Source organism: Melanotaenia boesemani, chromosome 6, assembly GCF_017639745.1.
Source record: "Melanotaenia boesemani isolate fMelBoe1 chromosome 6, fMelBoe1.pri, whole genome shotgun sequence".
Taxonomy (NCBI): domain Eukaryota; kingdom Metazoa; phylum Chordata; class Actinopteri; order Atheriniformes; family Melanotaeniidae; genus Melanotaenia; species Melanotaenia boesemani.
Genome location: NC_055687.1, coordinates 6,370,603 through 6,397,326, shown reverse-complemented (window position 1 = coordinate 6,397,326; position 26,724 = coordinate 6,370,603). Strand labels below are relative to the sequence as shown.

The following is a 26,724-nucleotide window of genomic DNA, read 5'->3' as shown; positions in this document are numbered from 1 at the left end:
CATGCTGAATCAAACAGCTGAGTTATTAAGTTGATTTCAAAGTCTATCTGGCTGAATTCAGACGTATAGCTGAACTTCAGTGACGCCACCACATGGCATGCTGATGTGTAAGCGTCTCATGAATCTTTTCACAAACGGATTAAGGGTTAATGTGATCAGCTGTGGGCTGTGATTTGTTCTGATGCTGACCACTAGAGGGCAACATTGCCCTGATTTGACTGCAAATAGAAAGTACTCACTTTTAAACCTTTCAAAGAAAATGTTCTAAATTTTTTTATAGGATGAAATCTTTTTTGACGTACAAATCAAGTCCATATTTATTAATCACCTATAGGCTTGTCATACACAGTTCAGTAAGAAAGAAGAGTGAATAAAGCTCCTAAAGTATGGAACGAGCTCCAGCTGCAGGATAGACTAGTTTTATTCTCTTGTTGTTTCTAAAACTAATTTAAAAACACATTTTAACTCCTTAGCTTTTAAGTAAGTGTGAGTTATAATTATTCAGTGCATTGGTTTGTCTGTCTGTCTGTTAGCATCAGTGACAAAAAAGACTACTTGGATATGCACTTAAATAGTTTTACTGCAGCTAGAATGTCTACAACACAGACGTAAATCTAACAGGATCTTTTTAGGGAAGCAATATCTGCTCAAAAGGAACTCAAAGCTTGCCATCTGAAGACACACGGTTAATGAATGAAAGCTTTGAAACCTGTGCTGAACCCAAATTTACCGCTTTGTTATCTGTAAATTAAAGCTGTTGTTGGTTATATTAGTCTTATGGGTCAACAACATGCTTACAAACCCTGCTACTGTTCCAACATGGCTGTAAAGTGCATGATTAGAGAGCCTGGTTAGATTTATGTTTTTGCTAGAGATCCCTGAAGGTAGAGCTACAACACAAATAAAAACATAGGAATCTCAGGGTTAAAAAGTTTTAAAAAATTTAAATGAAAATTTAAAAAAGTTTTTAAAAAAAAGTTAAATGAAAACCCAAACAAGTGACCAAGGGCCATTGACACACAAATTCTGCTGTGAATTCTCAAATTTTCTAAAAATGAAGAAGTGTTTATATATCTTTTATATCTTTATTTTTTACTTATTTGTTGTATTTCTATTTTCTAAGTTATCTGTGCTAAGCCGAGAGACTCCTCAAAATTCCGTTATAGTTGCATGACAATAAAGATCTTGAAACTTGAATGATGTCACTTCAAGACTAAATAACCATTTTTAAAAAGTTTTCTATGTTTTAATACATAGAGGGAGCAGCTACTCGTAAAAAAAACACAAACGTCATCAATCAGATTTGGTTCATATCTTTTTTCACAGTCCGGTGTATTTTCTTTTCCTTAAAGTCCAGGCTAACAACATTTGTAGAAGATAAAACTCGATACAAAACAAATGGACTCATGGATTCGTGTTTCGCAAAACAATCACATCCGCCAATCTCCACCTTTATTTACGTACATTACGTACGCTACGTAGTCACCACACAGACATCATGGCGGACGTATTGGATCTTCATGAAGCGGGAGGCGAGGACTTTCCTATGGATGAGGATGGTGACGGTATTATTATTAATTACACCAGGTTTTCAGAATTCGAGTGTCCAAATACTCGGTTAATGTTTAGGTAAATATCACAATGATTGTGGTGGAAAACGCAACAAACGCAAGGCTGCGTGGTAGCAGGCCCGAGCGATGCTAACATGCTGTAATGCTAACAGCGCACTGTTCGTTCATTCATGTTAGCATAGCATGTTAGCTATTTAGCCAAACTGGTTGTCTAAACTTCTGAAGCTTGACTTAATAAAATGTAAATACACTTGGTTCAAAGGGTGAGAATTAAATATTAAAACTATTTACAGCTAACGTTACATAAACATTTATACTTAAGAGTACGTGAAATCACTGACTAGCCGCGTGCTAGCTAGCTAACGGCTAATCGTTGCCACAGACTTACGAGTAAATACACTTTATATAAACATTTAGTGTCAGGTGTGAACCAGTAGTGACACAAAGACTTGGATGTCTGGAGATGACCTGAAAGTAGGTAATCAATAATTAAACGCCGGTTGGCGTAAAAGTATATGGCGGTGATGGCCGGCATAAAACAGCAACATCTTCAGGCTCTTGACTAAATTTTTCTGTCCTCAGAGAGCATCCATAAGCTGAAAGAGAAAGCCAAGAAGAGAAAAGGACGAGGCTTTGGCTCAGGTGAGCTATATTTGTTTATTTAAGCTCCTGCTTAAATCTTGCAGTATATTTTATTTGTGGGGTTCATATATTTCTACTCATTGGTTTCAGATGAGGGAGCCAGGTCCAGAACCAAAGAGGACTATGATACCGTGGAACAAGATGGGGACGAGCCAGGTCCACAGAGATGTAAGTGCTGCCATTCATAGTGAATTTGTTAAACTAATAAACATTTAGCCAGTGGAATGACATCCAGGCTGCTGGTCAGTTAGCTTTATTTATCATTTTTGTTTGCAAAATTATGGGTACACAGTTATGTTTACTAAAGTAAAAATAATTTAAAACAGCTTCTGACACAAGCACTGTTCCTATTTGATCACTCCGTGTTTAGTAAAAACAGACAGCCATTTTTAATTTGTTTTTGGACAGTTTTCCTGTATTACTGGTCTGACTTACAGGGATTTGTCCAGTTACTTGAGATTATGGAATTTCATAAGCAGCTATGATCTGTGCAGAGCAAATACGACGACAAATCAATTCCACAAACGTATTTGTTTGACCGTATTAAATCATACCCTGATCTTACATCGTTGGTTTCAGAAACTGACAGAGATTAAGGTGAACATTCAGATGTGTACCAAGCACAAACTTGACTGATCTACAACACATCTTCTAGATCTTCAGTTCTCAATCAAGACTCACGGACCTCTATGTTTTATGTGTTTTCTGCCTCACAACGCCTCATTCAGATTAACTAGTCATTATAAGGATTCTGCAGAACCTGATGAAGAGTTTCAGGGTCGATCCTTGATATGAATCAGAAACCATGCTGGGCAGTACACTGGTAGAAAATATAAATACCTTTTCTGTTGGTTTCCTGAAACCACCGTTGTAGGAAGATCAGAGAGTGATTTAAGTAAGTTTTTAAACAGATCTATGAAATGTTTAATGTTACCTGATGTTGCTCCATGTCATGTCATGTCTGTTATAAAGTTGAACAAACTTTAAATGGATGCAAAGTTTTTAGAACAAATTTATTTTCTACTCCAGATATGCTTGTGACATCAACTCACAGATGTCAAATCGTATTTATAATGAAAAATCACAACTGTAGCATCACATATTCATCAATCAGCATCTATTAATCAACATAATACACACACATATTTCTTCATACATGAATTATTTTTTCAGACAAAACGTTTTATGTATGATTTCACTTTGAATTTATATAAGCACAACACTAAGAGGAATACTTACACATCTTATTTTATTTACACCCCGTTAAATGTGACAGACTCTGAAAAGACTGATGTAAAGAATAGACCTCAGCCTCCTCAGACATGGGTCCTCCTGCAGTCTCCATCCTCCAGGCATTTTTTAGAAAGTGACACATTCGTTAAGACCAGTTTCTGGGTCATGGGCAGGAGGATGGAAGAGAGAGGAGGCACAAATGAAGGGAAACAAGAAAATCTTTTAGACCTTTAATTTTCTCATTTATGTAGTATTTCCTGAGCAGCTGCACAAATCCAAAGCAGAATATTGGCAATCCCAACTGCTATCAAATAACTGTGGTTTATCCAGATTCTGCTCCTTTTCATTCTTCGAATACTAACTAAAACGACACTACAGCAGTGCAGCACCACGTCTCTGCCAGTTATCATCTTTCTTGGAGGAATGCAGTCAAATGGGGTTCCTAGTTGACATGTAGGTTTATCATCATAGTTTTCTCTAAATTTGTGGGATTGGTAAGCTTAACCCTCTGCTGCATGAATTACTAAAAACAGTGCTCCATTTTTTTTTCGTACACAATATTTCAGTTCTACAGACATGTACAGGGATGCTTTTGTTTGTTTTTTTGTTTTGTTTTGTTTTTCCCTTTTTTTGTGAGTGACAGTGTATTGGATAACTCCCTGATGTCAACTGAATTAGTTAATTTGCAAAAGTAACATTTACCCCTATGCATATACTAGAAAACTGCCTTATAAATAAGTGTCCACTGTGGCAGACACTATGAATCAAAAGTAAAATTTTCAGATCTTACCATACCAAAGACCAGATGCAGAGGGTGAGAATTGACACAAAGCTTTGAAGGTCATCATACGCAACAGTTACTAACATTTTAACTGGATGATTTGGTCGATCACAAGCGAGCAAATTATGAAAACACAAGAAAAATAATAATTGTTTGAAGTTTGAGCCTAGAGGACCTCTTATTCCATATTCTGGTTCACTTGTATTGATTGTCATGGCACTACATGAAACTGAGTTGCTGTTTGCAAAACACTTGAAGAATCAACTGAATACATTATTCAAAGTGAACCTGGAGATGCACAAATTTAGGCAGTGTCATCTGTGTTGTTTAGCTGCCTCAAACTAAGTTGAAAGGCAGATTATTTATTGGGTTGCCAGAGTTTAATCATCAATATTTAAAATGTCAGTTCTCCATCTTTATGATTTGGGCACCTTGTTGGCACATGTGAGCTGAAGTTTAGGTCTAAGTCAATATTTGATCCAAAATGTCTTGTCTCTGCTGCAGCTGTTGAGGGCTGGATCCTGTTTGTGACAGGCGTACATGAAGAGGCCACAGAAGAAGACATTCACGACAAGTTTTCAGAGTTTGGAGAAATCAAGAACCTGCATCTCAACCTTGATCGTCGAACAGGTTACCTAAAGGTGAAGCAGATAGCCATGTCTGATTCACATGCTCGTGTTTCAGTTTGCTTGTTCATGGTAGAGGTCACGTCCACCTCAATTTTATTTTCAACATCCAGCCTTTTTTTTTTTTCTTCTTTTTTCTTTTTTTTGTTTTTTTTTTTTTTTTCTTTTTTGTGTAATAAAATGCAAATTAAGCTGCTGAAATCTTGTGCAATGACAGTCAATTAATCCCAACATGATTACAGTGTTGAGCTGACTAATAACTGGGCACTTTTCTAAGTAATTATAGAAATATAACTAATAGTTAAATCTGTATTTTTGTATTTTGTAGCAACAGTATTTTCTGTAAGGTGAATAGATTGTACAAATATTTATAGAAACAAGATATTGGTGCAAAAGGGATGTTGACCCTTTAAAAATATGCAGTAAAAAAAAGCCTTTTCACAACCACAAGATGGCAGCATTGTTTAAATACTGTAGCCAGAACATGACATTCTCTCTTTCTCTGGCCAGTTTCACTTATATTAATATGATTGTGTCATTTGTATAATTGATATTTTCCTGAATAGACTTTTATAGTTTGTACACAACAAGTTGCAATAATCCATATAATGTTCTGTCCTCAGGGTTATGCACTGGTGGAGTATGAGACGTACAAAGAGGCCCAGGCAGCCATGGAGGGGCTCAATGGTCAGGACCTGATGGGACAGCCTATCAGCGTAGACTGGGCATTTGTCAGAGGGCCTCCCAAGAGCAAGAGAAGGTGAGATTGATGTATTTGTCTGTATATTTTTTATAACAAACACTTGCTTGTAAGTGTTGCACTGTTCTTCTAAGATTAGTTGAATTTGGTTTTTACTTGCATTCATAGTGCACAAATGCTCGTAATTGCAAAAAGGTGTTCCCACATTTCCTTATGCATCAAATCTTTTTAATAGATTTTTTTAACTCTTAAATACACAATAAGAATGTTATTTTTATAAACAAACTATTATGTTGTGTGTAATGTCTTGCTTATAGGGCTGGTGGCCGGAGGCGCAGCAGAAGTCCAGACAGGAGGCGACGTTGAGTGAAGGTGGCGTCTGTCGCATCACTGCAGGCAGTTTCTCATCTTCTCATAAAAAGATCATCTTGAAATTTTTGTAAAATATTTCTGAGTAATAGTACTGCGTCTGGATGTGACAGCATACAGAGAGAGAAGGAATTATAGAAGAATAAATTGGCTTAAAAAGAGCATTTGCAGTTTGTGACTTATGCTGATTTAGAGTAATGTGAAAGACATGAAGCTTTGTGTTTCTATGAACAGCAACTTGTAGGGGACATTTTTATGTTTTCTCTTATTCCCTCAGATGTTTGCATGTACTCATTGTAATGTGCATTTTACTCTGAGTGTTTTGGGTTTTTTGTTTTTATACAGTGTGGTGAACATTAAAGTTTTTAAAAGGTTAATATGTGTCCTGTTGTGTTTTTATTTAGCATTGTTAATGACGTAGAGTTTACATCATCCAGGATGATCTCACCCAGTCAATGATGACGCCCCAGCTATTTTAACAACCGAAAGCACCTGTCATTCTGATCTCGGTGTCACAATCATAGGCTACTCTGACAAAATCCCTGGCCCTTTTTTTGCAACCAATTGGCAAACGACGGTTTTACTTTGTTGTTCTCATTTGATATCTCCTCGGCTGTGTGATGTCAGTCAAAGTCCTTGAACACGACCATTGGTTGTCATCCACATCAATCAAGTAAAAGCCATGTTGTGATTGGCTTGTCCTTAGTGAAGGGCGGACGTAAACCCTCACTTGACGTTGTTGTTGTAAGTGGTGGAGAATTTACTTTGTCGGTGGTGGTCCGGTTTTGGGATTTTACGCTTAGTCTCACACATGAATATGTTAAAAAGTTAGAAATAAATTATTTTGGAAGTGTATTTGCAATTTACAAGTTGGTACTCGCAGGAAAACTAAATGGGACGATGAAAACATCAACGAGGCCGCTAAAGGTAAGCAGTAAAAGGATACTCCAGCTACTAGCGTTAGCTAACGTTAGCTTCTGATTAGCCAAGCATGAAGTAGCCACTTGCTAGCCAAATGTTAAGGTTCGATGACCTAACTGAAAGAAAAACAAAAACACATATATGTGTGTCTTTGAGATGAGCTTTCTCGCACACGCATGGCAGGTTATAAGGGAATGGTGGTGTGTTTTGATACGTGCAAATAAAGTTAAGGGAAGGGGGTTTGTGGTAACGGTGCACCAGCCTCTGCGTTTGAACGCCTCAAATGCGTTTATGTAAGCAAGTGTATTGTTCGTTGATATTTCAAAGAGAAGTCATAGGCATAATAGCTGGCTCAGAGGCAAACGTAGAGGACAAGTCGAGCACTGAGCTGCATCTGTTTGCATACTGACAGACAGAAGTGGTTTCTGAACACTGGCTTTATGAGGTACCAGTGTAAACGTTAATAACACGTGTATATTTCCCACTTTATGTTAATTACCTTATAAACTAGTCTAAATTTAATTAAATGTCTTAAGAGCTGGTGGTCACGATCCAGAACATACAAGCCTGCTTTGTATTTAAGGTGCATGTGTGATGTAACATTTATTTAAAGCACCAGCTTAGCGAGAAATTGCCAGAAGTAAGTGTTTACACTCGCTCACGTGTATTTTCTAACACCCAATCAGAATGAATCGGTTCATTTAGTTAACGTGGAGTTGCTAACTTGATCGATGGATATTTTAATGGCAAAGCTCCGTGACATATGAGAACAATGAAAGATCGGTGGTCATTGGGTTCACTGCGTCGTGCTCAGGCTCACGTTAAAAACGGTGTTATTTTGCGGTTATTTCCAACATCACCAGGATTGAGTTACATTTCGGCTTGAATTATTCAGCTCTTGTAGTTGTGGACTCTTTTGTTTACTGAGATACCGGGGCTGACCGTCAACAAAAGAAGTAGGACATTGGTACAGAGTTTTTACTGCATTGGGCATAAAGGGACTGTTATACAGCAACACATGCTAAAGCAATGATGAACCTTATATTACATTGTTGATTGATTTCTCTAGAAGCTAAGTAGGAAAAAGAAATGCACCCACTTCCTTCTTCCTCAACCTTTTCTCACTCTTTCCGGTGGATGATGTTGAAATTTGGGACGGAACTGCTTATAGCAAAGACGAATGTTTGAACTTTTGCAGATAGCCATCCAATAACTTGCACACAGTGTTAACTCCTTGGACAATATTATTTTAAGCCACCTGTCATTTGCAGAACATTGGCTGGAGGATGACAGCTTTCATACCCATATTTCTTATCCCACACACCCTGATTGTCTTTGTCAGGGTGTTTGAGTTGCATGGTCAGATTTCATTAGGCAAGTTCTCAACACTAGGAAGCACATTATCTTGATGCCAGATATCACTTCTTGCAAGTGTTAAAGGTGGGGTGTGTCATGCATCCCTAACAGATTTTGATCTATAGTTTGCCTGTTGACGTGAAATCTGTGTATTGCTAATTCTTTGGTATTTGGATGATGCAAACCAGTTTGTAAATTTTTATATGGCTCTGTCCATCAGTGTGCAAATCAGTCGGTAGATAAATCTGTCCACAACCCGTTTCCAGTGGCAAAAAATTTACTGAGTTGCTGCAGTTAGGTTTTTGTTGTACTGTTTCTGTTCGGTGGTTCCAATGCAAATGTGAGGTTTAGAATGTGTCAAACAGAAACCTCCAGCAGCAGCAACTCATGATAGCTTTGGTGGAAAATGCCACAAAGAAGATGACATATGCGATAGGAAGAGTAAAGACGGGCCCATTTTAGCTAAAAATAATTATTAAACACTAGTAAACTCTGTGGAAGAGGTTCATCATAGTCTAAAACTGGCAGGGCCTAATCAAACTATTTACTAAAACACCCAGGCAGCAAGGTACAGTAGCAATAAACCAGTTTCAGTTTATAGTATCAACAAAACTGGCGGTTAGTGGAATGTCGAAGTCTGTAGGCTCATCATACGTTCTTATCCATTATATCTTAAATGTATAACAAACTGTTTGACTTTCTTGGTGTTTGGAACTACCTTGTTGAACTTGGTGTTTCATAAGCTAACTATGCCACTTTAGGTTATGAAAATTTAACATAGTCTCTCACTGGATTCCCTAAACAGCTGCTCACGGTCTCTGTGTGTTCATGTCATGGATTCAGTGTCAGTTACTGAGCCAGACCCATTTGGCTCGGGAACTATTCCCGCAGGATCTCTAAAACATGGTCAGATAAATAAGTAAGTAGACGAGTCCTGCTTGAGGTTAGTAGGACAAATGCATGATGTTTCTGTCAAGTATACAGGTTCAGATTTTTGCGCAACCATGAGCTATGCCAAGAACTACCCTCTATAGCAGGGCCTTGCAGTTTTCTTAATAAAGCTTGCATCCATACAGAGACACATCTGTGCATTTTTCTGTAAATGTCATAGCTTATAACAGGAGTAGATGTGATATATAAAAGAGAAAATTAGTCTCCACACTGCCACGGTGAGAAGGAGATCAATGGGTGACTTGTCTCTGAGAGCTCTCTGTCCAGACAGCAACTCCTAAAACTCTATGCAGCTCCACCCTCCCCAGCATAGTTGGTTGCCAGCCAGTCTTGTGACACAGCACCCGGCCAGTGCCCAGGGCTGTTTGTGTCATGGTGGAGAGACCTAAAAGTGAATTGTGTACCTGGATGCCAGCAGCTATTTGACTTTGAACGGTGTCCAGTAGATATTACTTCTACCAAATTCTGTGGGGTTTGAATGGTTCACATAATTTTCACAAGAAGCAACTATAAAGTAGACAGGAAGAGTTATGTGTAAAGATACCATACAGACTTACAGTACCAGTCGAGCAGCCATAATACAGCACAAGTCACCACTCCCATAACAGAAGCTGTGGTAATGAGAGCTTGCTATATCAGTTTCTCTCTGCTGTTCACATTTTCCTTCCTTGCTTGCAGTACTAGTAAAAACTTAAGAGTTATGGTGGCATATCTTAGTATGCAGTTGTTAAAGTAACATAAGTCGGAGGGGATAAGAAAATATTTAGCTTGAATTTTCTCATAAAGACATAATCTAGACATAATATTTTATTTCCACTGTTGCAGTTTTTTGTACTGTTTTAATAACTGTGTATTGGATCGACTTCAGTAAATATTGCTTGTCTTTTTCTGTTTGTAATTTAGTTTGGAGATGGGCAACTGAAATCAAAGTAATATTAAGTTATTGCTGTTTTGTTTTCAGATGATGAGATGTGTGATCGTCCATCACTGATGGGAGTCAGGAAACATAATAGTGAGCCATAATTGTTCCTTCCAACCTGGGCAATACACTGTGTAATGATAAGTGCAAGGGCCAAATACCAGCCAAGGGTAGGGCATTTTCTATGCTGCCAACTGTATGTATTACATTGTAGGAGTCTGAAAATATGTAGGATGACTGGTTCACAATGTTCAGTCGTATAGCAAAAGTTATGTACGATTCTTGTGCAAAGCTGATAAACATAAACATAGAAATGAATGAGCCATGACAAACAAAAAGGAAAAAACTGGTTAATCAATGCAGCTTCACTAACAGGAGAATAGCAAAGCTTTTTTTTTTTGGTGAAAATGCAGTTTAAATGTGTATATTTACAGCATGTGTGTAACTAAAGGTTGAGTAGAGCAGTTTAGAAATAGCTTTGGTGTTAGTAAGCCATGTGTTCCCTTTGGTGGCAAATGCTAGCTGGATATGTAGGGTTATTGTAGGGTTTAGTTCAAGTTAAATAAAGGAAAATTAATTGTTTTAAAGGATATCAAACTACTCCTAACTCCTACCTTTTTTAATTATCATCAATGAGCTCGTTTACATGAGCATCAAAATCAGATAACTGAGAAATCATATAATTGTGATAATCCGATCTGATGCATCTACATGCTCTTCTGAAAGGCTATAATCGTAAAATCCTTGACTAAATTTTTCAGTCTATTATCAAATTTATTTTACAGTCACTCTTTGTCAGGTGAAGTAACGCTCGGGATAGCCGCAGTGTGTTGTTGGTTTATCGCCATGTTGATTGGTTACTCGTAAACAACTATGCATCGTTTGCCTTTGCCTGCATTATAATCTTTAATAAAATGGGAGTCTCTTGTTGTGTGAAAGCCTGCTATACTAAGTCACACCACAGAAAAGGTAGAAAAGTAGGCCAAAACGTTAGATTTTTTCAGTTTCCCACTTGTAAAAGAGGCTTTGGACATCAGGTTGAAGATCTTAACTGGAACCATAATATTAATATGTATTATAAATAGGGATGCACCGATCTGCTTTTTTGGGGTTCCGATCCGATACCGATATCTGAATTTTGGATATCTGCCAATACCGATATTTGCCGATACCAAATATGTTTATGTGGACATTACTGTCACTATGGTCATTATTGCCGTTATAAATGTGTAAGGTTTCATTAGGTTGTAGTAAACGACATCCTTTTTTATTAAGTTAACTTGCCAATGCTGAGTACTGGCAAGTTACTAATAAGTGACATTACAGATCTAAGAATGAAACATTTTTTATTTTCTTTTGGTACATTTTACCCAAATACAACTGTGTGCATTATATAACAAAGATCTAGCTTTCAGTGTAACAAAACTGGCACATTTTAAAATTCAAGGTTTTAAAACAGCGTTGCCAAACCTTTCACTCAACTCAACCATACTGAAGCTCTTAAATGTAACGATACCAACATAAAACTGTGGCAGAACAACTGAAATGACATTTTCTGTAACTATTGCCTGTGAGGACTAAGCCACTTTTTAAAAAGTGAGAGGCAGATTTTTTTTAATGAAAAGTAGCTTTTCTGTATTGTCAGCTGTTAACCTATTCCGGTTTTCATCTACAATGTGAGACACTGAGCTAAAAAGCCTCTCACTTTCCACACTGCTGCATGGTGCTGAGAGGTATCTCTGTGATACTTGAGCCAAAGCGGGGAACCGCACTTTATTAACCCCCCAGTACTGTAGCGGATTTTCTTCACGTGCAGTTGTGGTTTCTCCAAGGTAGGTCTCCAACTGAATAGCAGCACCCACCGGTGCACAGCTCACTGATGTTGACTCTTGCTCATCTGCTATTTCTTCAAACACACTGTCCAGACTGCTGCTGGGTTGTGCCTTGCGAGGCTTCCTGGGAGGTGGCTCGCCATGTTCTTCCTCTGCCTCTCTTTTCGACATCCTCTGCAGCTCCAGCTTCAGCATTTCCTTGGCCCCTGCAGCACCACTGATGTCTGAGAAAAAACGATCTTTGTATCTGAAACAGTGAAAACAAAATATTTAACCATTTAAAGTTTTTCAAGTTGTTGGTAAATATCAATTACATTTCAGTAAGAACACTCAAGCTTCAACTAATTAAATTAATGGAGTGTGTTAATTGTAAATCCCAATGCATCAATTTAATTATATTCTTCGACTTAGATTTTAAAATATTTTAACTTGTTTAAACTGTAAAAGTTTCCTTTTGATGAGACTCTCACACAATAACAGATAAACACACATTCTACCTTGGATCAAGTAGAGTAGAGATGCAGTAGAGTGGGTTTTTCTCTGTGTCAATGAAGCACCTCTTGACAGCTGCAGCTAAGGTGGCCTTCATTGTTTTGATGCCATGATCCTCGTCCGTTTCTCTGTTTAAGAGTCTGAGAAGCACAGTCACAGCAGGAATGGTATCCGATGCCAATGAATCTGAGGAACTCACTTTTCGCGTCAACTCCTCAAATGGAGCCAGGACAGAAACAGTCTTTTCCAAAAGCGCCCACTGGTGAGCGGTGAGATTGTCGGGAAGCTGGTGTTCAGACCCGTATATTCCCAGAGCCCTCTTCTGCTCCATGAGAGACTGCAACATATAGAACGTGCTATTCCAGCGGGTTTGCACATCCTGTTGGAGTCGTTTAATTGGTTGGTTGAGCTGCCCCTGAATGTCTTCCAAGTGGGAGCAGGCTAAAGCAGAGTGTTTAAAATGTCCAACTATTTTCCGTCCGACTGAGACAGCATCCAAAACACTCCTCTGTGCCAACAGGCCTTCGTGAACCGCCAACTGGAGAGTGTGTGCGACGCATGGCAAGCTTGGGAGTCCAGCGTCATTCATGGCTTTTATCATATTTTTGGCGTTATCACGCAGCACAACATGAACAGAAGTTTTAGGGATCCTCCATATCTGAAGCATATCATCAAACACACCTGCGATGGCTTGACTAGTGTGCGAACCCCTAAATTGTTTTGCATGCAAGACGACTCTCTGTGATGTAAAATCTCCGTCAATCCACTGTGCAGTTAAGCTGATGAGGGACATGGGGCTAACACTGCTGGTCCAGATATCAGTTGTGAAGCTAACGGCTGCAACGTCTTGTAACAGGTTGTGGATGTGCCTCTTCACAAAGTCATGTAGTTTTGGCAACACGGTGTCAGTGATATGGTGACGGCTAGGTATCTCATACCTCGGCTCCAGAACGGCAAGAAGGCGTCGAAATCCCATGTTGTCAACAACAGACAGCGGCTGATCATCGAGAGCAATGTACTGGGTAAGAGCCTCGGTTATTTTCACTGCACGCACGTTGTCCCTCGACATCTTCTCCCGCTTTTCCACGGTTTGCTGCAGAGTTGGTTGGTGCTGTTTCCCGCTGCTAGAAAACTCTCTGTACTCGGCACAGTGATGATTTTTTAGATGTTTTATTAAATTGCTTGTGTTAAAGGTCCTTGAATTCGTTCCTCCTCGTGACAGCTTTGCTGAACATAATTTGCAGTTAGCTTTAGTTTTGTCACCATCGGTCACTTCAAAATACTTCCATACAGCGGACATAGCGCCTCCTTTTCCAGTGTTGCAGGAAATGTGCTCTGCCCTCCGTAAAGTGCTATCAGTATGTCTTTTTTTACCTGGTTTATGTCTGTTTCATGGCGTGTTGCTGCCCCTCACTGGACTGGAGTGTGTTAGCGCAACCATATACACCTATTCCTATGCTACTGGTATCGGGTCTAGTATCGGAACACTTTTCTGAATGATGAGTACAAGTACACGCACGTGATATCGGGCCGATACCGATACTAATATCGGTATCGGTACATCCCTAATTATAAATATGAGGTTGTTTCTTTTGCATTATTGTAATACACGTGAATCATTTATGCTCAGTTTAAACAAGCAAAGAAAATCAGACAAAACAAGTGAAGTAACCCTAACCACCAGTCACAACTTCACTTAACAGCAGCGGGTTAACGGTGATGACTGTGTTGTCGCAGTCCTGCGGTCAAAATGGGAACAGATCCTGCACCCAGCCAATCGTGAAATGTCCGTGAGCTTCAAGCGACTTGTCGTTTCTGAAGTGTTCGTACGTGTGAGCACTGATACCATAAACGAGGTAGCTTGTTATCTCCACCAATGAGGTTGGAGGTAGTAATGTAGCATTGAAGCTCCATTCCTCAGCTTTGAGCTCGTAAGGATCTACGTTATTGATTGTTGACAATTTTGCCAAATACCAATCGGGCCTCCTTGATAAGTTTGTTTCTGTACGGTATCCTCTCATCATTCTTCCCTTTATCCATATTGGCTACTGAGTAAATGGTTTTAAAATGTACTACTAACTAAAGTTCTGCTCCTCCTATTGCTTGTTTATACCTGAGATGCAATCAATATGGCGCAGGGGGGTGTGCCGGCTATTTAGGTAACATGTCTGACAAAGACCGATGCATGACTTAACTTTCTATTATTTTCAAATCATCTGGTCTTTGTTGAGCAAGGTAGCACCCACAGTTGTAGTATTAGCTGCCGATGTGGGAGATTTTGAGCCTGCAAAATAGACTAGTCCAGCTAATCTTTGGTGTGAGAAAATTAACCAGGTCCTGGAGTTTCAAAACTTTGAGTATAAGCCAGTTTGTATGATCCAGATAATTAACTTGTGTAATATGGAGTATCCTCTCTTGTAACATTAATAATTTTAATATGGGTATCTGGGTTTTTTTGTGCTGCAAAATATAATTAAAACCAACCTGATGTGGCCCACCTTTGCAGCATAGTTATTGTAAAGAATAGGTTAGTTTTTATTAGACAAGAAGCTAAAGCAAACAGCTGGTAACCGGGCTAGTGTGGATTTTATAGGTACTTTTTTAAGTTTGAAAAGTTCCTCAGCTTTAATCAAAGTCAGCACATATTGACTTGATGGATGATACATATTTCAGTGCATTGTTTTTGGCAAGGAATTTGTTGTAGATGTTAGCTTCCTGTGTAGACTAGGTGACGTAGTTCTCTCCAGCCCTGCCCTGTTGGTCCAGGACAGCAGGATTAATCTCGCACATGACCCTAATGACGAGCCTGTCACCCATGATGACGTCACATTGGGGGTGACGTGAAGTCGCCTTGCTGCGTACAGCTCATATCCTGCAGCACATGGGGATTCACATGAGTATCGATGCTGCCCACGTTTCTGTAGCTGCTGGCTCTAAACCTATCTGGGCTTGGTTAGCTTTACATTCAGGCTGAATTCACATGTTTCTGAATGTTTCTGTAAGTGCTGTCTTGAAATGGGGTACTTCCAAGAAATAGATTTGTTTCAAGCATTAAAGAGCTTTTAAAGCAGTTCTTTCTCCTCATGGAGGAGTCTTTGTTCAGCAGAGGTGGAAGAAATGTAATTAATTCTAAAACAGCTCAGCCAAACATCATATTGGTGTGTAAGAAATATCTCGTATTGCTCAAGGATTCATGGAGATTAAAACGGTAGCCATGACACCTCTTTCAACTTAGACTTTGAGCACATTGTTTATATACTAAGCAGAAAGAAATATTGTGGGATCATTGCCAACCCTGTGTCCCAGTGTAAAGTTATATCTATATAAAGCTGTATCTTGGTTTTAGTTGCTTTAATATCTAAATTAATGTATGAAAATCATCACATATATGGGCACTTTTATTTCTACCGTTGACTTTCTTCTTTTTTGTTGATAGGTGAGTTGTGTTTGGATAGATAGGTATGTATTTCTTAACAGAAGCTAAAAATCAATCAGGAGGCTGAAGAGGCCAAATGAGGAGTCTGTAGTTTAGTTTGGCAGCTGCCTGGAATACTGAAACCAACACAAACTGGTCTCCAGCTGAAGCAGTTTATCCATCTTATCTCTTTGCTGCTGTTCTTCAGAGGCAGCACAACACTTTGTAGTTGATGCCCTTCAGCACGACTTGTTTTTACTGTTCTTCTAGATTTCATCCTTATAACAGTAGCACATTGGTGGTAGATTAGTTTTAAGCATCCCTCATTACATATTCTGCTGTTTCAGTCGTCGGGGAACACTGGCCCTGTGCTTAATGTAACATGGTCTCTGTGTGGAATGTGGGAATGCAACATACAATCTCCTAAAGCATACTCCACAGGAGTCTGCTTCATGTGGCTGTTAATTAGCACTCCTTGATTGGTGATTACTGGGCCTGACTGCAGTGATGTGCTCCGGGCACAGATTAGGAACTTCTGAGACCAGCTTAGTGGACAGAGGAGGGGTAAATACACAAGGGAAAGCTATAACTGGGCAATGCATATAAAATTCTGTCAGCCTTTATCAGTTGTTTTCTTCATTAAATTATTAATTATTTGGTTGCTAAGTTGTCTAAATACATGACAAAGCTGAAGCTGAACTGTAGTGACTGTGATGAGGAAATCAGCACTTATTATACATGCACTTAGGATTGCTTCTATGACAACTTCAGTATTTACGTGGAGAATTAGAGTGGTACTCAGACGAGGAAGCTTTTCGAATATTTTTCCTTTTAAAAAGCGAGTTTGTTGTTTCATGCTGTGGCATGCGGTCTTTCAGAGAGCAGCGGATTCAGACATCTGAACCCAAAGCTCTGCTACACTATGACATCAGCTCTCAGGCACTGGCAAACACTTGTGCTCAGAAGTTAATACTGCCCATTCAGCCGGCTGGACTTAGCTGTTATTACTCCTCTGCTCCAGTGAATATCAGCACGAGTCCACTTTAAGCCGAAGGAAACCACAATGAAACGCTCACATGTCCTCCACTGACCAGCACACATTTTTAATGGAACCATGTCCTGTTTCCAGACCAAAGTTTTCAGTTTATCACATGAACAGTTGGACCACAAGGATAGTCAGAAGTTTATAATTCCCTAAAGAAGTGTGACCATCCAGTTGCTTATTTTTTCCTTTGAAGCTCTGTGGGCCATAAAAGCATTCTACCACGCTGTCCTATAGTACTCTGCACAAGTCTTAAGTCACTCTTCATGTCTTCATATTTTCCCAGGGAAATAGGTGCAGTGATTTATTGAAACATGCAAACATAATTGAAAATGCTGTTTATGAGGCAAATGCAGATTTCATTCTTCTTGACCTTAAAAGTGAATATTTGGTCAGAGCAGCTTTGTTTTTTTCAACACAATGAAGTGGTCTTGAGGAATAGTTCTCCAGGCTTCTTGAATGACTTTTCTTTGGCCTTTTGTTCTGTTCTCTGTCCAGATGATCCCACACTGCCTCAGTAATGTTGAGGTCTGGATTCTGGGGAGGATCCATCCCTCAATCAGAGCTGTTGCCACTGATTTTCAGTCCAGTTCTTGTGTCATGTGACATCCTCAGCCTTTTCTGTTTCCCTTCCTTAAGAATGAATTCTTGACAGCCAGCCTTCCATGGAGACCATTTCTGATGAGGCTTCGGCCAACAGTAAATGGAGCAGTTGAAGTTCCAGATGCATCTCTCAGGTCCTGGTTCAGGTCTTTGCTGAATTTGTTCCTATTTCTTCAGGACATCAGATCCTGTGTATCTGCTGCAGATGGAGCCTGACACCAGCTCACGTGTTTTATGGACACACTGTACACCGCCAAGTTTTTCAGCTAATAACTCTTTGGAAATCATCCTGTTGGTGGAAAAATCCTTTTTTCTGCCTGTCAAACTGTGTTATCTGTAGTATATTTCACAGATAGAACAGCTTAAGTGAGGAAAATGTGTCTTTGAAAAAGAATTAAATCTTATTTTTCTTTTGCTTACGTTGTTTGTAATGTGTAGATGCAGCAGTTATTCTGAGGAACCTTTTTTTTTTTTGCTTGAATGTTTCATAGGTCAGTGTTAAATGGCTGAACAAACAAACAGAAATGGTCAGGTATGAAGACTGGACTGAAAATTAACAAGCAGAATTATAATACATTAATAAACCCAGAAATCCTGCAGAGCTATTGCAGTAAGACCACTTACAGAAAATCTGTTTCAGTAGAAGCAAAATATAAAGAAATGAGGAATGGATCAAGGCACAGGTGTTCTCAGCTGTTATTGCTCCAGTTAAGATGCATGGATAGATGTTCATAGCAAGCATTGTTGGGGAATTTAGTAATATGATCAAAACCAATAATAGACATAAACCCCTGAATGTTTTTCTTTTCCTAATTCCTTGTGTTGCAGGGATTATGCAGACTATTTTTAGACCTAATAAATTCCAAAAAATGTACTTACAGTAGCTCATTCATAAAATTTAAAGTTAGCATAACCAGAGGAGTGACAGATGTTTTCCCTCTCTGTATATAATCCTGACATCACCCATAAAGTACTTGTTTTCTTCACCTTATTTTGCCTTGTGCTTTCATGTAGAAAAAGCAGTTCACATGGATCAGGTTTTTTCGTTCTGAGCCAGCCAACAGTTTAGGGAGGCCGCAAGAGGGACGTTAAGCTGGCAGATTTTTGTTTGATGACTGGACAGCTTTTGGACTGGATCACAGCTCTAGTGGTACGGCCTCTGAGAGAGCAGGCCTGGTGTGGAATCTCAGACATTAGCTGCGTATGCAGGGTGGTGTTGTCTTACACATGACACACAGACTCCCACAGCTGGTAATTAAGCCCCCATCAGGGTTGAAAAGTCTCATTTCTGCTTGATCTACATCTTCAACATTTTAAATTTTTCTATTTCCACGTGAAAATGGGGGAGGCTTGACACTTTTTGCAGAGTAGGCCAAGTAAAGCAGTGAAAAAGTAGTAAATGCCCTTATTAGGGAAGAAGATAGCCAGTCGTTGCTGCAGCTACAGGAACATACTTTGCTCCACTAAAGACAAAACCTCTCCTGGATTCACATGAAGGAGCATTTTTTGAGCTAATGGACTTGAAACGGTCTACTTGCTCCTAGATTTCACGTCACTAATAGCTTTGTGTATGCTCTGTTTAACTGCAGTTCAGCGGTTTTTATTGGTTTCTCTCCACTGACCAGATTACTAGTGTATTTCCCTTTGTCCCGGAAATGGTCACACTCCAATTTACTGAATTGATTTCTGAGATGTAAACCAATCACAACTTAAAACATAAGCCTCCTTTTGTACCTAGTTCTTGGGGAAATGAATGTGGAAACGCTTTACAGTTGCTTTCTTTTTGTTATATAATTTGAAATCTATGTTTTTTCCCCTCTGACTTCATATATGCATTGAAGGAAAAAGAGAATTAGAGCAGACTTTTGTGTGCACCAGCCTCACACAAGCTCGGGTGGGGGATAGCTGCAATGCAATGCTTATCCCATGCTTCTGCATTATGCAAACCCGTGGAAAGTGATGTGCCTACACTATTCCTATGATGCATCCACTTGCCCTTGGAGATAACTGATGGTGCAGAAAATGGCATCATTGGTGGAGCTGTCTTATGCCTTTTCCTCCCAAGATCAGCATCTTTACTGTTGACTTTTATACTGAGGATGATTTTCAGTGTTTGTCAGCACAGCTAAGCCACGGTGAGCAACGACAGCATTGTCAAGCCCTTCTCAGTGATGCTGTACTGAGAAGATTTAGTGTTGCTTTCTGCACTGATTTCTTTGTAGGATCCAATGATCATCACTTTTAAAAACTGTTAGAACCAAAGCAGTCCCTTTTTAAATGGTTACGAATCATGAGCAACAACACTGTGAGGCTGTGCCAGTTACAGGAAGGAAACTTTGAAGGAGCTGACAGTTTTCTTTAGCCAGACATCGATCAGTCGCCTTCCCAGCTGCAGCTCATGTGTTATGTAATGAGTCAGTGCAGGCTGACTGGGCTCAGTCAGTAACCAGATTACAGTACTCCACAGATAAAGACAGCTGATGGACAGTCAACTTACCACACCTTTGTTTGCCTTCCTCTTCTGGTTTCCTCCAGACACAAGATGTTGTGTTCAGAGCATACTCACCCTCTTTCAGAAACGTTTGTCTTAGTTTATTAATTTTTCTTTCTTTTTAAGGGCAGCATGTTACACAACACAAACATCACAGAGCTTTAAACTCTCAGCTAAGCTCTTCTAAGATTTAGGTTCTGTAACTTTCCAGACTTTATCTGTTTAAATACACTAAATATTTACCAAATTTAGTCAAAACATCCAGTCATGGTATCATGAAATACATGATGGCCAGAATTTATATCACACCGATAAATAAATGCAGCTTAACTTGTCACATTGCGATGTAAGCCCAGCCTAAGTCACACACAACAGCAAAATAGCAAATGGCAGATGACATTTAATTTCGATGTTACGTTAGGTAAATGTTAACGTTATTCAACCCAGTTACTGGACATTTGCCTTCCTCCACAGTCATACCTTGGTCATTTTTTTCCATAACCAAAGAAATCCAACAAAGATGACTTAATCAATATGTTTTGAGGGGCTAACGCTTCCTTATCCATACTCTCCCAGTCTAACACGCCTCTGATTAATCCCACCGTTTGATAATGTGATTAATATATTAATATGCTCATTGGAAATATCATCTATCAAGTTGGGCTGTCAAAGTTAACGTTAAAGCCTAAATGTAAAAAACAGAACGTTAAAAAAAGAAACATAAAAGAAAAATGTGTACCAACCCGACTAACTGGTGGAAACAGGGCTTAAATAAACAGAAAAAAAGAGGTGGTCTATTCTTTTTTTTTTTTTTTTTTTAACTTGTCCTGTCCAGCATCATAGCAGCAAAATGATAATCTGGTTGCTGTATCGTGCTGAACAAATTTGCTCTGCCAAGGGGAGGCCTATGGGTAAGGCTCCTCTTGATAATCTGATTCATTTATTTATTTATTTACTTTGAATCACAGAATCTACGTAATCTTGCTGGATCTGACCGGCGGGGACAGAAAAAGATGGAAAATAGCAAAAAGAGCAAAAGGGAAAGAAGAAAGGAGACAAAAAGATCACAGACAGAAGGGAACGACCCTTCAATCCACACCATCACCAGACAACAAACTGTTACACTTGTACATGAACACACCAGAAAATTTCCTACAACTTTTACAAAAACAAACACACACACGCACACACGCAAAAAACAGAGCAGCTAGTCATTAAGAGTTTTTAAAAAATAACCAAATCAAAAAGACATAACAGCGACCAGATACTAACTCACAGGAAAAATAAAAAAAAGAATTATCTCTTAGTATAAAAACCCACTGGAGAACTCAGTGATTGTGTCAGCATGCAGAGGATGAGGAATAAGGAGTGATCAGTGATGAAGAGTGGTGAGTGAGATCGTGCAAATGTGACCACGCCTCCATGGAGGTCAGAGGCAGACCAGGGCCAGAGGCCCGGGCCCTCAGCAGCAGCCCCGAAGGTGGTCTATTCTAATCAAGAGTTCTTTCTTCAGTTCAGATTATTTTGATTTCTTGATTGTTTTTGTGTATTTTAGACTCAGTATGTTAATAAAATAGTTTAAAGTTTTAAAAAACGGTTTTGGGGAGACCCCTCGGGGTTATCAGGACTTTGCTGTAGGGTTATTCTTGAGTTGTGAAGTCAATTACAATGAGAAAAGCCACCACTCAACAATAAATATTTCATCAGGAACTAATCGACCTGTGTGCTTGATGGAAAAGTGTCAGTCTCTTCTATTGTATTCAGTGAGGTTTAATATCAGTTATATAATGGTACTTATATACTTTATCTCCTGAAGTGGTATGTGAAATAAAAAAATTGAGAACCACTGTGTTAGATGAAAACCAAATTTTTAAAACTTGTATGAGCACATTAGTCCAACTTAAATTGCACAAAATCCCACCAAAAAAAAAAAAAAGTGCATTTGTAAATGGTAATGTGTCGCTATTGTTAACTTAACTCTTTTGTTAGGTAAAGAACCATATTTGTACACATCACTGGACATACAAAATGCCTCTGCATGCTAGTCCATGAAATCATAGAATAGTTCTCCACACCAGATCTCAAAGATCAGGCTACATCACAGCTATTTCACTGAAACTTCAGCATAAAAATGAGAAAAAAAACTGTCGGTACTGACCACTTACTACTGTATAAACTTTGTTATTTTAGAAAGTATCCAAGTTTTAAAGTCTTGTATCCTCCAATATTGTAATGACAATATTTTCTATGGTTTAAAGATAAACCATTAAAGTTTAAAGATTTAAGTTTAAGTTTAAAGGATTAAAGTTGTTGTTGTTATTGCAATTGTTGCCCCAAAAGACACAGACTGATCAAGAAGGTGAAGATCATTTTTATGGTGCTTATGTAATGTAATGACACAAAAATGCAAGTCGTCCTTCTCTAAAATAATAAGCTAGATTCTGCACTCTTAGTTTAAAGCCCATACTCATGTTTAAAATTTCAGTTATTCTTGGTCCTTTTTCTTCTACCATTTCATCAAAATGTTTATTGATTGGTCTTGCTGGAGTTTTCTGTGTTGCAACTTGAAGCTGGAAGCCTTAATTTTCTATTCCATGGTCTACAACAAAGATGAAGTACCGCAGTCACACTTACTCCTGTTACATTTCCCTCTAGTCTCATTGCTTTACCCTGTTTTCTCAAGCGCTTTATCTCATTACTCATACGCGCTTGCAATGCAGAGAGGGTGTGTTGAATTAGCTGAGATCACAGGAAAACTTTATGGAGTTGAACTAAAATAGAACTGACACATTTATAGATGTAAAACATTCATCATGACCTGACCATTAAAGGCAAATGGAGCAACTCGGACATCCTCATTTGGTAAAGATTGACTAAAGAACAAGCAGCAGAAAAATTCTCAGGTCATGTTATTGTTGCATGTAAAATGCATCCTTGTCTGTGTGCCCTGCTTCTTTTATTGTTCATTGTAAAGGAAAGCTTGTGTTTCATATGAAGAATAAAACCTTAGTGAGCCAAACATGAGATGGTGAAACCTTCCACAGTTCAAACGCTGACCTGCTGTAGCCATGTCCTTGTTGAACGGATGTTAATAAACTACAACAGGAAAAACAGGTGATAGACACTGTCCTCACTTTTTAATTATTTACTAACGTTTTAATCCAAAACCTGAAATAATAGTCTTTCTGTTTGTACATAAATCTGAATTGCTTACATATCCAGTGTCCATGAATAGTCACGTGGGTGGTTTTTACAATAATGCTGGAGAAACAGACTAAAGTCAGTTGAGTGTGAGCCACATTCCAGATATTTTAAATTCCCACATGGTGTTAGGCGAGAAGAAGGCATGGCTCATAACTTGTGGTTTGAAGAAGTCAAAGGTTTGGGAGTGGAGTAGGGGTGGGCGATATATGAAGCATGCTCGATGCATCCCGAGACCTTTTATGTAGGATATCTGAAGGCTATATCGCAAACATCGAGTATAAACTAGAAGTGTTTAAAGCGTCTATGTGGGTTTTTCTGCCTAGCCTCCGTCTGCTGGTCGGAGACAGGAAAAATCATGGAAACAAGTATGCAGGTATGGAAGCTAAATGTGAGACGTGCATTTTAAACAACAACTCACCACAGAAATGTCAATGACGACGAGGAGACGATTGTTCAGCTGCAGGTTTTTCCCGATGGACATGAGGTTCTTAGTACAGGAAACTCCTCCAGCTTCTCTGTTTTTTTTTAGCAGATGTTATTATTAAAGCAGACATTACTGTTTTACAGGTGGCTCACGTGACCATTTCTAACGTGCGCTCTCCGTCTACTGGTGGGAGTGTAGCCCAACTCTGTGTGCACGCACCACGGCATGTACAGACATGACGCAGTGTAATTACATGTCAACATGAGACTGAGATGGATAAAACCAGGCTGTTTTTATAGTAAAAGAAGAAAGGGCACCCCAGATTACTTCTGTTGTGATCTGGTGCAAAACAGAACAAAAAACAACTAAATAAGATAATATTTGAATATAAAATAATTGGATGAAAAAGATATAAAGATATTAATTGTGTAATTATAGAAAATAAAAGAAGCTTGATCTTCTAGGGGTGGCGGGGTTGATGTTGATACGCTCGTAAACTCACTAAATATAGCGACAAATTCGCAAAGTTGGCAACACAACTAGCTGCCGACTGTAAAAGGTGTGCACCCCTGTTCTTTAGGCAGCTTAATGAAGCCTTGGCCTTGCGTTCGGTGTTCGGTTCGGTGGTTGGCAGACTGTAAATATCGTTGACGATCAGGTTCACTTAATTGTGGCCACAACAATCGTGATCACGATCAAAATCAGATTAACTGTGCAGCCCTAGTGGAGAACCAAAGAAAAAGTGTCTACAGCAGATGAAAGTGATCAAATCCAGCAAAAATCTGACACAGGACCTGAGAAATGCATCTAAACCTCCATGAATTGCTTCACTTATTCCTCATTTACCTGTTAATTTGTAAAGACTGCCGGCTGACTCAGCCATCCCTTTCTACTCTTAAATAAAGGCCAAGTTTCACTTTAACAAGACAATCCAGCAGTAGGTCTTTAGTTTAATGTTAGAATTGAAATTATTTTCTCCACGAATAATTGAAGGGTAGCAAAGCAAAGCCTGCATCCGCAGCCCTGGTGGTGGTTTGACCCTCGCAGTCCACCAAAGGCTGATGCAGTGGGCCATGCTGACCTCTGTCTCGCTCTGTGATCCAGGCCATTCTCCCAGCCTTCAGCTCAGCACCCACGTGTTGTCAGCAGCTCCTGTTACGCAAGCCCTCCCTGCCAGACAAAAGCTCAGCCATCCCAGATATAAATCACTGGCTGGGCCATGTTGGCAGCACTGCTGCTCATGTTAGCCAGTAATCCACACAATCATTTCTGTATGAGAATTTATTTTTGTTTATTTATGCTACTTATGCTGGCTGACAGATTCAATTTGTGGGTCAACGAAAGATTTTAGGGGTCATGCATTGTTATTTCTAAGATTTTGTTTCTTTGTTGTCTTTTGGCTTTGCCTTCAGAGATGAGTCTAAAAAAATGGATAAATATGAGATACAGTTTACTCACACTGCAAAAAATTTAACCTTTGATAACTTTGATTTGATTATTAGGGAAACTCACATACTTCCATTGCTTTTTTGGGAATATTAATCTTTGCATACTAAGATGCAAAGACTGCAGTTTTCTTGCATAACCTCAGAAATATTGTACAATTTTCAACATACACAAACATTTTTGTCGCCTTTCTTGGCTAGTATATCTATTTATTATTATAATTAATTATTCATTTTTAAATAACAGTACTTAACTTATTCTCTCTTGAACAAAACTCAACACAACGTGGCAGGACAGAGATTTTTATTTACTGTCAAAGACTTTTTAATGTCCAGAGTAACTGAAAACTAATACTAGAAGACTTGAGACGTGAGTTGTGTTTGAGAACTGTAAAGAATGAATTCTGTTACCGATCACAGATCAAATCTACAATAACATATCCAATCTGTCACTTTGTCCTTTTGTATTCATAGAAAGTGTTTTCTCCTACTCAGTGATCCATATTTTAGGAAAATGTTTAACTCTCTACATTTGTACAGTAATGCATAGGTCAGTAGCTCATTGTGCTCTTTACTTCAGTATGTAATAGGTGCTGTCATTAGTAATAAAATGGACTTTGATGTAATTTACACTACTGTTCAAAAGTTTGGGGCCACTTCCCTATTGAATCCCATGGCAAAGTGACCCCAAACTTTTGAACGGTAGTGTATGTCAGTGATTCTTAATCATGGGCTGTGGCCTGAGGGATTTTATCTATAAGAAACTCAGTTACAATGCAGCTTCTCACCACTTGGTGGCAGTAATGCGTCAGTCAGTTGTTTAACAAACTCCTATAAGCAGAAGAAGACACTCAGCTAGCCGCTAGCACGTTGCTCAAGTTATTGAAATAAATTTAAAACATTAAAACGAAGACCCAGTTGATCCCAAAGCCCTAAAAGGCAAACATTGTGAGTTAGTACAATCCAATTCTTTAAGTACAGTTTTGTTAATCCATTTCTGGTTTTGAGTTTTTTATATATTTTTTTTTTGGTTGGTTGGTTGGTTTGTTTTGTTTTTTTTTTCCTGACCCAACTATGGTTGTTTAAACCTCTGGGGTTAATGGACATACCAGTGCAAACTTATAATTATATACTGTGGCTGCCAGATCTGTATATCTGCCAGATTCGTATTTTTGTTGACTGCGCATGCGCATCGCGGCGGCCATCTTGGACGCTGAAATACGGCAACACCGTCTAGTCAAATCTGTGTGGGTGAAATTCTTACCTCTTAAAAACGACAAGGAAGAAGATAATGGCACCATAAGTCCCGGAGAGGCGGCAGCCATTGCTTCCACCTGCATCATGGTGCCGTTTGGACTTGTTTTTATTGTCTTCGCTGTCCACTTTTACCGCACACTTGTCAGTCATAAAACAGACCGACAGATCCGAGAGCTTGAACAGGTCATCAGACTCCAGAATCAGCTGGACCACAGGGTGGAGAATGATGACCTGAAGGCTGCTGTCCATTTCCCCTGATTGTAACAAGTGAGCATAGAATAGCAGGGACATTCAGCAGCACTGACATCAACATTTTCTTATAAAAGCTTTATTTTTTATGTTCATTGAGCTGAAAGGGTTGTCTTTTGAAATTGTGAACATGTTACATTGAACTGCATGTTTTGGGTCAGTTCCCTTCTAGATTTTGCATGTTAACAAACTTGGTTTAGG

At 39.0% G+C, this 26,724-nt stretch overlaps 2 protein-coding genes across 4 annotated transcripts in view; both read left to right on the top strand.

The window, feature by feature from the left end:
- Positions 1-1,459: 1,459 nt before the first annotated feature.
- Positions 1,460-6,299, top strand: rbm8a (RNA binding motif protein 8A). Of its 2 annotated transcripts, none has more exons than XM_041988965.1 (6): positions 1,460-1,565; positions 2,154-2,213; positions 2,304-2,381; positions 4,732-4,868; positions 5,477-5,613; positions 5,871-6,299. In XM_041988965.1, exons 1-6 carry the CDS (start codon positions 1,499-1,501, stop codon positions 5,917-5,919), a joined length of 528 nt encoding a protein of 175 aa, XP_041844899.1. In that variant the 5' UTR covers positions 1,460-1,498; the 3' UTR covers positions 5,920-6,299. The 2 variants fall into 2 exon arrangements, with proteins under 2 accessions (XP_041844899.1, XP_041844900.1); XM_041988966.1 differs by having other exon boundaries at positions 1,463-1,559.
- A 382-nt stretch (positions 6,300-6,681) lies between these two features.
- The window catches only part of otud7b (OTU deubiquitinase 7B), a 45,302-nt gene continuing 25,259 nt past the window's right edge, over positions 6,682-26,724 (top strand). For both annotated transcript variants that reach the window (XM_041987835.1, XM_041987834.1), the window contains exon 1: positions 6,682-6,849. The gene's annotated coding sequence lies outside the window, so the exon portion shown is untranslated. The remainder of the gene's footprint in view (positions 6,850-26,724) is intronic.

Bases quoted from the DNA above. Each gene is read 5' to 3' on its own strand.
- rbm8a (XM_041988965.1), top strand. From the start codon at position 1,499: ATGGCGGACGTATTGGATCTTCATGAAGCGGGAGGCGAGGACTTTCCT. The intron at 2,214-2,303 runs GTGAGCTATATT...CATTGGTTTCAG, and splicing joins AGGACGAGGCTTTGGCTCAG to ATGAGGGAGCCAGGTCCAGA. The intron at 4,869-5,476 runs GTGAAGCAGATA...TTCTGTCCTCAG, and splicing joins GTCGAACAGGTTACCTAAAG to GGTTATGCACTGGTGGAGTA.